Consider the following 17,726-nt stretch of genomic DNA (forward strand, 5'->3'; position numbering starts at 1 on the left):
ATCCAAAATGTTGACTCTTTCCGCAGATACTTCTTGCCTGGCTGAGTTCTTCCAGCATTTCTGTTTTTGTTTCAGGGGAGCTTTAAGTTTTGCAAGTAACTTCTAATGTTTGGTATTTTTGACTAGTGTACGATCGGTTATGTTTTTACATAAAGAATGCGTGCCCCATATTTGTTACTACTCTTCAGCTTACCAGAAGTACATCAGTATCCTTCAATTTGCTTTTGTTGCAATGAACAGAAAATTTTTTTAAAAAAACAAGCATTTTTATAGCATCTTTCACAATCTCATGGTATGTGAAACAATGCATTTTTTGAAATGTAGTCATTGTTGTATCATAACCAGATATGGCAGCCAATTTGTGCACAACAATGTCTCACAGGATGTAATGAGTTGAATGTCAAGGGGAAACCACTCAAAACTCTTGTGCTCTTTTTTTTTAAAATAGTGCTATGGAAATTTTTGCATCTAGCTGAACAGATAAACAGCCCATGCTTCTCTTTTTTGGACAATGCATCTATTGGATATTTTACACCTATTTGAGCTGACAGATGGAGACTTTGTTTTGAGGTCATCTGAATAATAGGATCTTTAACAGCATTCCCTCAGTAATGATGTTGGATTATATATTCAAGTCTCTGGAGTGATTCATGACCCCACAACTAAATGAGTGTACTTAAGTTACTGACGTGGAGCCAGGTTTGATGGCTGTATATGAACTATAGAATACAAATGTACTTGAGCATCTACTCTCCACAACCACCCCCCCCCCCCCACCATCCAAACACCACCCAAACCCTTCGCCAAGCACCCCAAGACAATACTCTTGCTGTGCATTTACCTCTTGTAACTTGTCAAGCTGAATCATTTTGATATTTATAAAGTACTGACATTACAGTTAGATGATAACATCTGTCCTTATTAGGTTGTTTGATATTTGAGAGGTTTAGTATATTATTTCCAGGAATTCTTTAGAGCAATGCTGTAATCCTGGTATAATGTACTGTTGTGAGCTATAATCCAAAGCAGTGTCTTCCCTGCGATGTATTCTCACAAATAACCTAGTGTGCTGCAAAATGTTGATCATTGGCCCTTGCCATGATCACCAGATGGTAACTACCTAATCTTAACTGGATTCTAGTTGTTTAATTTTCTCTCGGTATATCTAGTGTTGTCTGTTAGATTTTGTTTTTTCGCATTGTACTTTATCTCCCTCTTTCCTCCTCCATTTCCCCTCACTCCACCCCAACCTCTTATGTCAGGGATAGTTTGAGTGATAAGGTAATAGTGAGTGTTGAAATGGGCACCGGAGGCTGATCTTGTCAGCCATGAGCACATTCCATGAGTGAATGGTAGGGAAAAGTCTTTCCACTACTTGCCATCGTAGTCAGCAAAATGCTTGTCTGAGAGTGAGGAGTGCGGAAATTATAAATGACACAAATTTTGTGAGGATCAGGATTGTGACAAATGCTATCTAATGTGCAATATTTGACTAATCATGTGTGCATTTACAGTTGTTGCTGTAGCAACTTGGGAAAATGGGGATCATTGGCCATTGATATAGGGTGGTGGGTTGGACTTTACAGAGTATTGGGTCGAAGCTATAAAGGGATAAAAAGATTGTGAGCAATAGCTGTGAAAATAGGGGAGGCATAGTGGAGGTGACTGTTGGATTGCCAACAATCTTTGTGAAATGTTCAGTTAAATGACCCTGAAATTGCTTGACATGAATTTTCATAGTTCATGTGAAGACCTGAATTTAGTTGCATATTAGGAACAGAAGAAATTACTGGTCAGTAGCAGTGTTCTCTGCTGCATCATTTTGGTGCAATGTACAGTTTGTTCCAGCTACTTGAAGTGGTTAGAAATTTTATTGAAGAAGGAAATTAATTATAAATATTTACTACATTCCTGTGAATTGGGAAAGACATGACTTGGGCCCAGATGAAAACTAACAAATTTCTAGGCTTCTGTCCAGTTTTTTTATATGGATTTGGAAGGTGATAGAAATGTTATTTGATAAAATTTTTATCTATTAGTATAATGGGCATTCAGCACCAGCAATTTAAGACATATTGGAACAGATCATGAATACTAAGTCCTCCTTTCCAGAATTCTGTCTATTGCTTCCCAGTGTTTTTACTTGCTTGGACTTGATGCAGACTGTTCAGGACTCCAATGATTTGTTCTAATCAGTGGTAAGGCTTCCTGTGGTACAGTGAGGAAGCACCACCCTGAAAGCACCATCAGCTAGCCCCTTGCTTTGTCGGCAGTAAAAACTGAGGGTGAATTTTAATATTTTTTCGATATATTTTATATCCATAAGCATTTAAAAAATAAACTATCACAATTGAAGTAAATAATTAAAACAACTAAAATTATGGTGCATTTTTGTTATAAAGTTAATCAAAAAACTTTACAAATGTTTTTCTTTGGTTTAATGCTTTTAATTTTAAAAAATATGTGAATCCTAATTTTCCTCCTAATCAAAAGTGCTACAATCCCTTTTGAAAGCAATGGGGTTTTCAGATCCTGTACCTATTCTGTGAGCAAACTGACACATTTAGTCTTCTGAATCTGGGACTTTTGGCTCTCTAAGCTTGAATGAAGACAGTTTCGATATGAACTGCCGTTTAAACAGCTAAGCACCGGTGATTCCAATCAGGGCCATCTGCATTAGCCAGTAAGTTCTGGCCTAATGGAAGCTGCAAGTGACCGTATTAGAACAGCTTTTACAAAAAATAAAGCTTGAGATGGAATATTGCAGGCCACTTACCAATTTTAGTAGATTATCAGTAGATAATCTGTGGTATTGCTTATAGTAAGTCAATGATGGTAAATTTATAATACATTTATTGGAGTACTTATTAGGCATAATATCAGGACAACTGATTTACAGAGACAGAATAAGTTGATACTTTTAATTGGTGTGATTTAAATTTTTACAATTCCATCTGTCTATTCTGCGATAATCATAAATGAGTCTGTACGTCATCTTTTATACAGTACAATTTATAGCTGATAATATAAAGCAAGTTGATTTGTAATTACTTAATGTTAAGCAATAGGATGGTGGGATTTTGTTCCATGTGGAGGAAGTCCTAGGTCTGGCTTCCATAGTGAACTGATCGTGAAATTTGGCAGTATTGGAATAGGGTTCCTGAAACTATACAATAATAAATCTGTTGGAGTTTGGCAACATGGGAAGTTCTGTAGTCTGGAATTCCTGTGGTTTGGGAGCCTGGGGTTCATCACAACTGATTAAAAAGTAAGCCTGGTATGTGAACTTTGAATTTTTGTTTTTCCAAATAATTTTGAAAAGCAGCAAAGCTGGAGCTGCTAGAAGCTGAATATTCCACCTGATTGTTGACAAAATGTCAATGCAGCATCCTGAACAAAAGGATGTATCTCACAGACTTGTGCTGCACAATCTAATGGCAATTAATTAAGCACAAACTCTGGGGAAATGTATAATCTCCAAGCCTTGGCTGAGGTTCTCAAGTTGGACATGAGATAATGAGTAGTAATTTAATGGGAAAATTTATAATTTATATTATGAAAAGGCAGAAAACATTTTTTCCTTCACTGGCTAAAGCATCGATAAGCAGAGGGTTAGGTATGAGATGTTCAGCAAATAAATCAGTGACAGTACAAGGAATAGCTTTGATGCATGTGAATGTTTAGGATTTGGAATACCTTGCTTAATACAGTATGAAAACAGATTAATTAGTAGCTTTCAAAAAGAGTTGGATGGATACTTGAAGTAGGGAAGTATGACCTGGATATGGAGAAAGAACCAGGGAGTGGGGCTAACTGCATTACTCTGAAACAGGCAAGAAGGACAAGTATATAGCTTATACTGTTCTATAAAATTAATTGTAAATGTTTCATTATTTTGGAAGAATGTATGTGAGTTGTCCAACAGTTTTTCAGAGTAAAGTAATGGGAAAGTAAAGATGAATTCTGACTTTTATTAGGATTGAATGAACTGCTGATTTGTAAACAATTTTAAAATGATGCCCTGTTTAACACACATCTGCATTGTAGGTTGCAGTGGTGAAAATGAAGAACACGGAACGTGTTTATGCTATGAAAATCCTCAATAAATGGGAAATGCTGAAACGTGCTGAGGTAAGAATGGCTTAATGTACGTTTCGCTACATTTTACATTTGAAGATGAATCATTTTGCAGATCATTTCAAAAAATTGTGTATTTGTTTTCTGCCAGCATATATGATGCTACAATTCTTTTCTGTTATCATGTAATCATACTATGATTTCAGCACAAATTTACTGCATTTTTTTAAAAAGCTGACCTTCGTGCTGAAATGTCAGAAAGAAAACTTGATACTTCCAACTTCAGTGACATGCCAGATGTCATTTATTATCCAGGCAAACACAACTTTAAAGCATTTTATGCACGAGAGAAAATTTGAAGATGTTGATGATATGATTTCACCTATGTTTTCTAAAATGAAGTGTGACAGTTCCCTTCAGGTGTCTGCCAATCAGAAATAACTTTGTCACTAATTACCCACAGTAACTACAACTTAGTAAAATGATAAGTTGTGGCGACTCACCGTCTGAGCAAGCAAACCGGCTCGGCGGTTGGGTTGCGTGTCATTGAAGTGGCGAGGCCCAAGATGGCGGTGGGCCTTTGTCTTCCCCAAGCGACAGGGAGAACCTACGCGCGGGAAAAGTTTGATGACGTGGAGTATACGTCATTGCCGTTTTGAGTGGGCGGGAACAGGCTCTCTTAAAAAAAGGCCCGCGCAAGGTGGGAAAATAAACCAGTTCTGTTCTGAAATTCTACGACTAGTGTCTTGTGTTCATTCCGCGGTAGCCACCGCTACAAAGTTATATTTTGAGCCACATGATGTGTACTGAAAGTTCTTTACATGGAATCTAATTGAAAGTCCAATGGTTTTAAAAGGAAGAGTATTGTGCAGTGAAATCCTTTATTTCATCTCATGATAAATTGATATATTTTGCCTAACCAATTCCAGCCTGTTTGACTCTCATATCGTGAAAGTGAAGTATCCCTAAAATTAATATTTGATAGGCTACTCTCCCGATCATGATTCTTTGGCTGATCTGGAAAGAGTATGGCATAATGTTATACATTTATGTGCTCCAATCTATCCCAATTATTTTTTGTTGAAATGGTCATGGGGTGTCTCTCTCTCCTGTTTGAGTGTACTAACCTATCTATGTCAAGGTTCCCTTTATTTGTGAGCTGTCACTTGGAATGGGAAGCTTCACATGTCACTTGTTATTGAAGAAAGGTAAAAGAGAAAAACAGAATTACAGACTATTTACCCTAAATGTTGGAAACAGAGGCAAGTGGGTGATAGGTGGAAGCAGAAAAAGAAAACAAAAAGCAGGTGCAGCCAGGTGGAGAAAGGGGAGGGTGATAAGTGGGGGCACAAAGGCTACAAGTGCTGGAATCTGAGGATGATAATGGGAACCATTAAGGGAAAGATGAAGGGCGGATAGAAGGGGTAGGAGATCTGGTGGGATAAGTGTATGAGTAGTAGGTGGATGGAACTGGGAAGGGGTCAAAGATGGGTGATTGGGGTGGGGGGGGGGGATGAGTGGTATGGGAAAGAGAACAAAAATGGACAGACCAGAGGTAGATCACGAGGAGAGAGAGGGGGGGAAACACAGGTGGTAAGGGTACCTGAAATTGGCAAATTTCATCCCATTGGGTTGTAGACTACCCAGGCAGAATATGAGGTGTTGTTTTTCTAGTTTGCCTTGGACCTCACCCTGGCAGTGAAGAGGGTGGCGGATAGACAGGTTGGAATGGGAAGGGGAGTTGAAATGGCATGTAACCGGAAATGTGTCTCCATTTCAATTATCAGCCTTTTAAACCTCTGAATTGCTTCCAAAACATTAAGTCCTTCCTCAGATGAGACCCAGTACTGATGCAATACTCTGGGTGTGGTCTCACAAATGCCCTGTTTAACTTGGCAGGGTAGATAAAGGGGAGACCTAGATGCAGGGTACTTGGGTTTAAGAAGATAAATTAGCATAGATAGAGGCAGTAAACAAAGAGCAAGAATAAACAGACCATTTTCATTTTGGCACACTTTAACCAGGAGGTGATTAGTGTTGGGTCCTCAACAATTTACAATCTGTATTAATGACTTGAATAAGGAGACTAAATGTGATTAATTATCTTTGCTTAACATGGAAAGGTGGAAAGTTGATTACAGCATATGCAAAGGATTATAGATAGGTCAAGTGAGTGGGCAAAATGATAGCAGATGCAATATAGTATAAAAAAACATAAGAAGCAAGAAAAAGGATAGGCTAGATGCCCCCTCTAGCCTGTCCATCACTAAAGAAAATTGTGGCTGATCTAATCTTAGCCATGGCATCACTTTTCCAATTTCTCCCTGGAACCCCCAATTCCCTTGTAGTTTAAATGTCTGTCAGTAGGGAAATGTGAGGTTACTGATTCTCATTGGAAGAATGGAGTACCAGAATATTGTTTAAATAGTGTGAGAATATAAAATGACCTTCTACAGAGTGAGTTATTAAGAAATACAAAGTAAACAAGGAGGTCAGGAGGTTACTTACAATGGAATGTTGCAAAGGGAATGGAGTACAAGAGAAAGGAAGTCTTGCTACAATTGTAGAGGGGTTTGGTGACATCATACTGGTACTGCATGTAGCTTTGTTCCTTTTTTAAAGAAGGTTATGCTTACAGTGGAGGCAGCACCATGAAAGTTCACTAGTTTGTTTCCTGGAGTGAGGGAGATGTCCCTAAGAAGAAAGATTTAGCTGAATAAGCCTATACCCTTTGGAGTTTAGAAGAATGTGAAATGATATCTTTGGAACACATGAAATTCTGAAAGGGCTTGACAGCGAAGTTGCTGGAAGGATACACCTTCAGAGACGGGGTAATCTTGAATGGTGGCACAGTTTCAGGATAAGGAAAAAATCACTGTTGTGAATCTTTGGAATTCCTTGCCTTGGAGGGCAGTGGATATTGGTCAGTAGATATTTTCAGGGTTTGTTGGCTAAATGTTAGGAGTATAGAGGAATCCGGGTCATAGAGTAGGGCAGGGAAGTGAAGTTGAGGTCCAAAATAAGTTTAGAAATATTCTTGTAAATGGCAGAGTAGGCTCAAGGGGTGGCATAGCCTATTCCTTTTTCTCATGTTCTTGGTTTTCTACACTTAAAGCATTCCCTCTGATAACAAATGCAATGGAGCCACGTTTAACTTAATTACACAATTTTATTATAACAAATGTTCGTCAAGTCTGGTTGCTAATAAGTAAACCAGATCATATACCATTAGGTAACCAATATATTCAGTAATAAGTACAACGAAAAAGATCGATAGTCTGCAGAATATATGAAATCTTAAAATTGATCTGAAAAGGGACAGTAAAATATATTTACCTTGAGTTGTATTGTTATCTGTGAAGTATTGATTATAAACTGAGTTTTGCTCTGTTTAATTAACCTCTTATGTGGCAAATGGGTTTCCTGGTTATGCCAGTGATCCAGTCTTAATGTCAGAATATAAACCCAACCATAAGTAAATGTGTGAAATAATGCAGCCTCACTGATAAACACAGTCAAGTTCATAAAGCTGTTTCTTATATACAGACAGCTTGCTTTCGAGAAGAAAGGAATGTTCTGGTGAATGGTGATTGCCAGTGGATCACTACATTACACTATGCCTTTCAAGATGATAACTACTTGGTAAGTTTGTTTTTCCTTAATTTTTTTTAAATGATAAGCAAAATGATAATATTGGTATTCCAGAGAAAATTATATCTCACATTCTGTGTTATTGGATTTTTCTTATTGTCAAACTAAATTCAGTTTTTTATTATCAAACTATATTTGTAGTTACAATGTGTGGATTGCCTTGTTATTAAGTGCATTTTTATGTATTTTCAGTATTTAGTTATGGACTACTATGTGGGTGGGGATCTGCTGACATTGCTCAGCAAGTTTGAAGACAGACTTCCAGAAGAAATGTCCAAATTTTACATAGCAGAAATGGTGTTAGCTATCGACTCCATTCACAAGTTGCATTATGTACACAGGTATTTGTATATTTTTTATGCGTATGCTGTATTGCCAATTTACATTGTGAAATTATGAGGGATAATTTACCTGTTTTTCCTTCTATGTTCTTTTTTTAAACCCCATCCCGAAGTCATCTTGGGGGTTGCACATATTTCACTTGTACTTCATAAACGTAGTTAATATTTACCCTATGAGCTTTGACAGTGAGTGTTGAGAAGCAGTTTAATTGAAGGACTTATCAATTGACTGGATCTTACTTTGACTTGAAGTCCACATGTGCACATTTCCAGTAAGGGTAATTGGGTCATTCTTCTCTTTTCCATTGATTTGGAGATGATTTGATAATGGAATTAAATGAAAGGCATCTCTAACTGTGCCAGCTACTGGTTGATATATTTACTGAGCCTTTGGTGAGACCAATAATATATTTTTCAGGCACTCTGCGTGGACTCAGTCCTGGATTTTATTGGTATTTAGTTGTTGAGAACCTTCAAAGGGGGCCAAAATTCACTAACTTTAGGCCAAAATCTAGAATTACTAATCAAGGACATGTTGGGTGTTTGTAGAGTACTCTTTGTAGAGAAGGCACTGTTCAGCCACATTGAAGAATTCTACTTGCAGTTAGAATTAAAATGTTAAATTTGCCCACGTCCTGTGAGCATTACCTTTAGTATTACAGCTGACCTGCACTGCTTGATCTGTGATTTTTACTTTCTTATATCAAAAGGGAAATTGAGTTCATGTTGATTTTTTTTTGTTCATGCCTCAAAAGTAGATTTAAGCCTGTATTTTGAGCAATAATTTTTGTGTTCTATGTAAATGTGTAATGGATATCTTACACTAGAGCGCAATAATTCAAATAGTTCAATACAAGGACAATGAGGAAACTTGATGCCTCTGTGGTCAAGGCACAGGTTTGAGGATTATGATTGCCAATAAGTTCCAGGAAATTTCTTGTCCTGTATTACACACTGTTGCTTAACAAATAATATAATGACAAACCAGCCAAATGTTAAACCAAAGAATATAATGAAATTGAAAAAATACAAACATTTTAACACTGACCACTCCAAGATACTCTCACTTCAGATCCCTGTACTCAAATTTTAAAGTGGGTGTTATAAACCTTTAGGATTAGATTTTGCAAATGCATAAGATCACTTCAGTAGTTTTAGTTGTAGCGGTGCTGTAATCCCTTAAGTGATGGTACCTCAGAAGTATGTGTTTTGAAGTTAGTATTGGACAGACTCCAAAAAGCTGAATGTCATTTTAGCTAAACTGAAAGGAATACATTTTAATGAGAGTGTCTGGAAGTGAGTAACATATGCCATTTTAAAGTTGTGGCAGCTCCAAGGTGGACAATACAAACGACCCCTGTGCTATGACTGTTTGGCATAGGGAAATTCTTCCCAACAGAACTCACAAGTCACTGCCTAAAAATTTGAGATACTGGATCAAATTTGCTCTTACAGAATATATGTTGGGGGGGGATAAAGGTAAATAAATAACACAATATTTATTTTTATACAACTTGACACGTGTAGATGACAAGGCTTCATGTTATGGAAAATTGTGATATAGACTTCTTTCTAGGAACATAACCAGTAATGCAGGGTCACCTATAGTTTGTATTTTTGAAAGTTGGTTATTTGGCGGTGCCTTGTATGAGAGCTAGAGAATTCTGATCAAACTAATGTAAATTGTTACTTGCACCCTTTTCAGTCTAAATGAAGATTGAAATATTATTTACAAATGTTAAAAGAAACAAGCTATTGTTCCATTTGGTATGCTATTATTAATTAAAGTTTTAGGAATCCATTATTTTTGTTTGCTTGCATTGTTCAAAAGTTTTACATAAATTCCATGACAGAAATAGTACAATTTTAATCCATCATTTTTAAGTTCTGACAAAGGTGTCTTGGCTTTCTGAGTGTGAATCATTTTTGTGTCCTTTTTGTAATATCTCTTAAAGAACTATGGGCGAAAAAAAAACAATTTGAAGCTTTCTGCAAGATATGATTGACCTTAATGTGGGGCTAAGTACTAGACCTTGTCTATTCTGATTTACCTCAAGCAGAGAGTGAATGAATGCACTGCTTTTGGTTCAGAAATTATTTGGTTAATTCATGACAGCAGTCCAACTTGGCATTGTAAGAAGGTGTGGAAAATGATCCTGAATCACACGTGATGTACTTAATCATATAGCAGGTAAATACAGTATTTGGTGAGGCACTGAGATGCATTCATCATAAAGATTCTAAACAATTTCTATTAAATTAACTAAACTTAAATTTTCATAGCACTGTTGCTTTCAGTGAGGCCTGATAAGAGATCAGTATCTAATTTTGAATGGGGGAGGATACAAAAAACTGGCCAGAATTTGTACTGTTATTTAATGCTGTTGTGCTTTGAGTCTTGCCACTGATAAATAAGCAAGTTGGCAAGCAACTGATGGCATTTGAAGAGCACAGTCTAAGGAAATATACTGCAGCATGTGTAGTAGAGAAAGGAGGCAAAGTTGATTAATGTAGGATAATTACAACCTCTTTTAACAACCAAAAGATAGTCGCATGGAAGATTATATAATAATGGATTAGATTTTTGGCAGTAACTTACCTTTTGCCTTAACTTATTTGTCAGTATCATCGAGATTGTGATCGAGTAAAACAGGGCTTCACTTGAGATTTTAATGCATGGATGGAGTTTCAGTGTATATGAGCATATTGAAAGAAGGATTTGCCAATATTACAGATGGATAACCTATAGCAAAACCATCTAGTTCTGATACAAAAGTGAAAGAGAGTTACTTGGAGATGTAGAATTTGATATTGAGTCCAGACTGGCTGTCCAGTAATGCTGTAGGTCATCCATTTGTAATATTGGCTCGATTTTTCTCTCTCCATTCAGAAGGCCTGACCTGCTGGGCATTTCCTACAGCTCTACATTTCACTGCTTTTACATTTCTTTGTTCATACTCCCTCTCTTTAACTGTCTGCATTTCATAGCTTTTATGTTCCTTTGGTCATAGTTTCTCTAGCTGCTCTTATTAACCTATAATTAACCTGAATGACTTAAGCCCCATGGCAACTCTGGCCTTGCCGTACCCATCCTTTTGCCACCCTCTGAAGCTTCAAACTGTCATGTTTTTCTCTTACCCAGTTCTGAAGAAACATTGACTTTTTTCTCTTTCCACATGTGCTATCTGATCTGCCAGGTGTTTCCACCATATTTTGTTTTATTTAATAGTCACCTTGTTCGGAGAACATGATTCAATGCAAACTTGCATTGTTGTTGAAAAGGTGGGAAGTTATCTGTAGAATTTCTGTTTCTAATGTGAAGTTTAATTTTGTGCATTTTCAAATGAGCATGAACTTATTTTTCAACTCTGAATAATGATATAGTTAAAATATTTCAACTGTGAATTTGTTGAGATGTATTGCTGTTTTTTCGGAAACAGCTAACTGTGGAGAAATTGCTTCAAGTCGACTTTATTTTTGTTGTTAATGGTGATTGTGATTTACTTTGTTCCTGCCATCAGTTGTAACAGTTAAAATTTACAACAATGAGTTTCCTCAAATATTCAGCCTCCATTGTTTGCAAATGCACAACTATATTCACTTAATGTAATCAACACTGGCATATTCTGTTGTAGTTTACAGCCATGATGATGAACAATGCCATTTGTAGCTCAACCTTGATAAAATCGAAGAGACCCATTGTTTTAGTATCAGCTATGGTGATGGCAGTCATAGTCAGTCATACAGCACAGAAACAGGCCCTTGGGCTCAACTGGTCCATGCTGACCAATATGCCCATCCAAGTTAGCCCTCTTTGCCAGCGTTTGGCCCATAACCTTCCAAACTTCTGTTCCTACCAAAGTGTATATCATCATAATTCAGTGTGTTAAGTTTCATCAGGCATGTGAGTGCTTATTCTTCCAAACAGTTTCCTTCCCTTTAAAGTCCATAATTATTCTTCTCAGTGTTTACTACTCTTTCAAGTTTTGTGTCATCTGCAAACTTTGAGGTTGTGGCCTGTTTACAGGTTCACTAATTTATATGAAGCAAAGCAGTGGTCTTGTGATGAATCCTGAGGGAACAACACTGCACATCTTCCTCTGGTTTGGAAGACAACCAATCACCATGACCTTTGTTTTTTGTCCCTAAACAAATTTCTTATTCACATTACCTCTCCCCCTTTTATATTGAGTCACAGAGAGATACCTAATGGAAACAGAGCCTTTGACCCATTGAATCCACGAAGACCAACAAGCCCCATTTTTACACTAATTCTCCCCACGTTTCATCAATTCCCCCCAGATTCTACCACTTACCTGCACACGAGCGGCAGGTTACAGTGATCTATTAATCTATCAACCCGTACATTCTTGGGATGTGGGGGGAAGCTGGAGCATCCAGAGGAAACCCATGTGGTCCCAAGGAGGACATGTAGACTCCACACAAACAGCACTGGAGGTCAGGGTAGAACTCATCTCTACTTGCTGTGCCACTGTGCTGCTCATGTTATGAGCACACAAATATACAAATTAGGAGCAGCAGAAGGACACTTGGGCCCTTGAGTCTGCCATTTAATAAGATTGTGGCTCAACTGTGTGCCCATATATTTCATTTTTTTTCAACATAGACGAAGGCTATTCAGCCCATTGTCCATGCCAACTTCGAGAGAGCAATCTCATCAAATCCATTCCTCTATTTTCCTGTAACCTATTGTTTCACACATGCCCTTTAGCACTCCCTGATTATCCTGCCACCCAGTTAATGTACCAACAGTAATCTTTCACACCTATGCTAATTGGGAATCTTTCTACCTTTGTATAAGATGTTTTACTGTTTCATGTAAAAGTCAGAAGTAATGCAAAATTTTATTCATAAATCAAAAGTGGTATTAGAAAGACTGTCTTTCTAATTGATATCCTGAGCATTTATTGCTAGTAAAACACTTTTAAGGCCCAAGAACCTATTTGACCTGTGTTTTGCTATTTGAATATGCAGAACTAATATAAATAGTTTTGCCTATGAAACAGCTACCACTGCACATCAAATTAATTCACTACATATGAAGGGTAATGAGCTGCTTAGAAGAATTAATAACGCAAAACAAAAGTATAATTTAAGCCATCTTCCAGTCAAAATTATTTTTAGCTGTGCAAGGGATACATTTTTGCAAAGCCACTCAGTTCTAATTTTGGTCTGGATTACATCTAAGGGTACACCGCTTTCCATCATTATCAGGTTAAACTAGAATAAGAAATACTCAAACAGAAGACAAGGGATGTCACTTCCTTTAATTCACCTTTCTCTGACAGCGAAGGTACTATTCCCTCTGCTATCTCTTCAAAGCAGTATGGGAAAGAAGTATGGAATAATAGGCTTGAATGATTATAGGCTATTTGGATAATGGAAATTTGCCTTAAAGAATTTGCAAATCGTAACCCAAAAATTTGAGATACAGAATAGAGTTTATGTGGGGGTTTTAAAAAAAAGTAAATAAATATGAAATCAAGAACAGCTTCGTGTTACAGAAAATCGCGATACGGACCGTTTGCTAGGATCACAAAACCCCGTAATGCAGGAATCTCCTGTATTGTGACATTGTCCTTTGTTGTCAGCTATCTGCTTCACTTGCTTTTTTCATTGTGTGTAAAACTGCATTTTAATCTGTCTAGATGAAATACTTATTTTTTTGTGGATATAAATAGGACATAATTAATATTTTGGGTGAATAATCAGTATAAAAATTATTTGGTGTATGAATTCTCTTCTCCCAAAAGAACTTTTGGTTAACAGTTGCATTTTTGTATAGGGATATAAAGCCTGATAATGTTTTGCTGGACATGAATGGACATATACGTCTTGCCGACTTTGGCTCCTGCCTGAAGTTGATGAATGATGGCACTGTGAGTACTATTTCTTACAGAGTATTCTAGGTATTTTGTTTTGAATTTTATTTACAGCGTGGTAACAGGCCTTTCTGGCCCAATGAGTCTGTGCCGCCCATTTTAAACCCATATTAACCTACCTGTACGTCTTTGGAATGTGGGAGGAAACCGGAGCACCCGGAGGAAACCCACGTAGACACGGGAAAACGTACAAACTCCTTACAGACGGCGACGGGAATCGAACCCCGATCGCTGGTGCTGTAATAGCGTCGCACTAACCGCTACGCTACCGTGCCGCCCACGGTATTGAATAATAGCTGTATAAGAACAATATTCAGGAAATTGTTCTTTATATACAGAACATGCAATATTTTACACCATGTCATGTTCTGAAGGAATGTATAAAGAAAACAAGAAGTTGTCCGGTAAATTCTGGTAAATTCCTAGTATTTTTAACATCCTTTTTGTTAGTAATCTTAATTTGTTTATTTCTTGTGGTCTCCAGCTAGAAGCTCAAAATTTAAAAATTTGTTCCATCTTGTTGTAAACAAGACTTCCTACTGCTAACGTCTGCCAAGCAGCGGCATTAAGAAGCTTCCAAAATCTTATATAGTTCAAAGTTTTTCTAATCTGATGAAAATCAGCAACTTTGGAGAAAGCTGAGCTGATTGAGATTTTGATAAGCATGGAATGAAGAGAAAGAATGTGAATGATTCTGGAACAATGTCTTAAGTTTTAAATGAAACTTTAAATTCTGCTAAATTAAGGCTCACGGGATTAGGAACATTATATTAGCATAGACTGTTTAACATGAAAAAAGGCAAGGAAAATGGAGGTATTTTTGTGGCAGTCTGAAATTGGTAGGATACCGGATAGATCAGTGCTTGGGTGTTGGCTATTTACAGTCTGTTTTAGTGGTGTAGGAGGGGACTGACTGTGGTTTATCCAAATTTGCTGAAGGTTCAGAATATGGATGAATTAAATTGTGAGGAGGATACGAAGAACTAGAAAAGGGGTTTAAAATAAAAATAAAATGCTGGAAATGCCCAGTTGATAAAGCAACACGTTGAGGGCAAAACAATGTTTCAAGTCGTTGACTGTTCATCAAAAAAGATCTGATGAAAAGTCAGGCATCTGAAATGAAAACACAAGCGTAGTCTGATCTGTTGAATACTTCCAGCATTTTCAGCTTTTTTATTTCGTATTACTAGTGTCCACACTGCTTTGCTTTTGCAAAGCATTCTGGGTAGGTTAAGTGAATGGACAGGTATATTACAAATGTAATATAATATGGAGCAAAGGGAGATTACCTACTTTGGAAAGAAAATCAAAAAGCAAAAATGGGTTTAAAAAGTGAGAGGTGGGGAAATAGTTGGTGTCAAGAGGTACATTAATGACTTTGTATCCAAATTGAAGCCTGCAATTGGGAAAGCAATAATGTTTTGGCCTTTATTAAAGGGGGTTTGAAGTATGTGTGAATAAAATTTACTGCAGTTATGTAAGGCCAGGGTGAAGATGCACTTGGAGTTTATTACTCAACAAAGGATATATTTGCTTTTGAAACAACGCAACAGCGGTTCATTGGACTAATTACTGTGATAAGCATTGTTCTATAAAGAGAGGTGGAGTTATTAAGGCTAGAATTTAGAAAGCTGAGAGCTGATCTCGTAACGTGCAACATTCTTAAGTGGCTTGGCAGGGGAGATGAGGGAGAATTTTCCTCTGAATGTGGTGTCTGGAACAAGGGATCAGTCTTAGAATAATGAGTTGCTCACTTAGAATTAAAATGAGGAGACTTCACTAAAGGGTTGTGAGTCTTTAGAATTTTGTACCCTGAGAGTTGTAGGTGCTCATTTTATTAAACACGTTCAAGACGGAATTCAAAATATATTTGAATAATAAGAAAATTGAAGGATTTGGGGATAATGTGGGAAAGCAGGTGATCTTAATGATCAGCCGTGATCTTAATAAATAATGGAACAAGCTCGAATGGCTAAATGGCTTAATCCTCATACTTATGTTCTCATTTCAGTAATTGTGCAAACAAAACTTAGCAATGGCAGTTAAAATTTAAAGCATTCATTTTATATTTTCAAAGAGTCTTTATACACTTGTTTTCTTTCCTTGGGACTTTGAACATAAATCTTTAAACCATAAATCTGACTTTTTGTACACGTTTTGTTGCATGTATTGTTTATCGGAGTAAAGCATGCACAAGCTGTGCAGGTTTCAATGTACTTCCACAATTCTTCTGCTCAGGTACAATCTTCTGTAGCAGTTGGTACTCCTGACTACATCTCTCCAGAAATCTTGCAAGCAATGGAGGATGGAATGGGAAAGTATGGACCAGAATGTGATTGGTGGTCACTTGGTGTATGCATGTATGAAATGCTTGTTGGAGAAACTCCATTTTATGCAGAGTCATTGGTGGAAACATATGGGAAAATTATGAATCACCAAGTAAGGACCACTTTTTTTTTGGGTTGACATTTTAAACAACTTGTGTAATGATTAAACAATGTGTAGTGAACTACAGCATTCACTTCTTTGTAGAAGAAGAATAGCAGTATTGCAGTAGCGTATGACAAGCTGTTTAAATGGTTACCATATGTTTTAATTTCAATTTTGGCAAAGCTCTTTTTACTTCCGCTAGTGTAGCGTTTGGGATTGTCTATTGCAACGTGTGTGAACAATCATGATTGTGCATAATTAACTATGATAAAAATGAAATTAAAATATTATAATTTTGGGGAAAGTGTTAAATTTTGAATCTGTTAATTTCAGGATATCTGTTTTTAAAAAATTTCAAGCCACTCTGTCCTTTATACAGAAATGGCATCATTGTTCTGCTTGCGTGGTACGATACTTTAAGTAGCATTCTGACTATATTTTGTTTGACAGGAGCGATTCCAATTTCCATCTCATATCACTGATGTATCTGATGAAGCCAAGGATTTGATACAGCGGTTGATCTGTAGTAGAGAACATCGAATTGGAAAAAATGGAATGGAAGATTTCAAAAAACATTCATTTTTCAAAGGGATCGATTGGGACAATATTAGAAATATTGAAGCACCTTATATTCCTGAAGTCAGCAGTCCAACCGACACTTCAAACTTTGACGTAGATGATGATATTCTCAAAAATCCAGTTAGTATTTCAGTTTTTGTGGAATACCACATTTAACTTTTGACATACACCAGCCAGTGACAGGATTTGTCTAGAGATGAGTTTTACATCTGATTCTTTCTAGTACTTGTTATTTTGTAGAATTCCTAGGTTTATTCAGGATTATGAGACAGCCTTGAAATTTCTAACTAATGAACTTGTTCTTGAGAACAGAAAATACAGTCAAAATTAGTTGATCTAGAGGGTAGTCAATTTCCATAGCCAGAGACCAAATTTTTCTCACTGGTCATGAGGTAATGTGGAGATTTGCCTTCAGTCCCCTCAGCAAATCCCTTTGAAACAAGTTACCTTAAAATTCTCAGGATCAAGACTTCTTAATCTTTCCAGCAAATGGACCGTTTCTAAGTCTTATAATAAACCTATTTTCCTTTTTGTCAGAGAAGTGAATAATTTTGCAGGACCTTGTACTCCTAATTGTCTTGGGTGACATTAGCTTGAATTTGTATTACATAAGGAGATGCAGATTCAAATAGACAAAAGGAAAAGTTGAGACTTTACACAGAGTAGCCAACACTTGTGATGGATTAGTTCTCGTAACGTTCTGTAATATGAGGGAAAGGAAGGGGACAATAACTTCTAGATACAT

The 17,726-nt window shown here is 36.9% G+C and overlaps 1 protein-coding gene across 1 annotated transcript in view; it reads left to right on the forward strand.

The window, feature by feature from the left end:
* cdc42bpb (CDC42 binding protein kinase beta (DMPK-like)) overlaps window positions 1-17,726 on the forward strand; it is a 159,640-nt gene that overhangs the window by 84,747 nt on the left and 57,167 nt on the right. The window contains exons 3-8 of the mRNA XM_052013435.1: window positions 4,048-4,131; window positions 7,624-7,719; window positions 7,921-8,069; window positions 13,876-13,969; window positions 16,211-16,411; window positions 16,853-17,101. Coding sequence (XP_051869395.1) covers window positions 4,048-4,131; window positions 7,624-7,719; window positions 7,921-8,069; window positions 13,876-13,969; window positions 16,211-16,411; window positions 16,853-17,101 — 873 coding nt within the window. The remainder of the gene's footprint in view (window positions 1-4,047; window positions 4,132-7,623; window positions 7,720-7,920; window positions 8,070-13,875; window positions 13,970-16,210; window positions 16,412-16,852; window positions 17,102-17,726) is intronic.

This window comes from Pristis pectinata, chromosome 1, assembly GCF_009764475.1.
Source record: "Pristis pectinata isolate sPriPec2 chromosome 1, sPriPec2.1.pri, whole genome shotgun sequence".
Lineage (NCBI taxonomy): Eukaryota > Metazoa > Chordata > Chondrichthyes > Rhinopristiformes > Pristidae > Pristis > Pristis pectinata.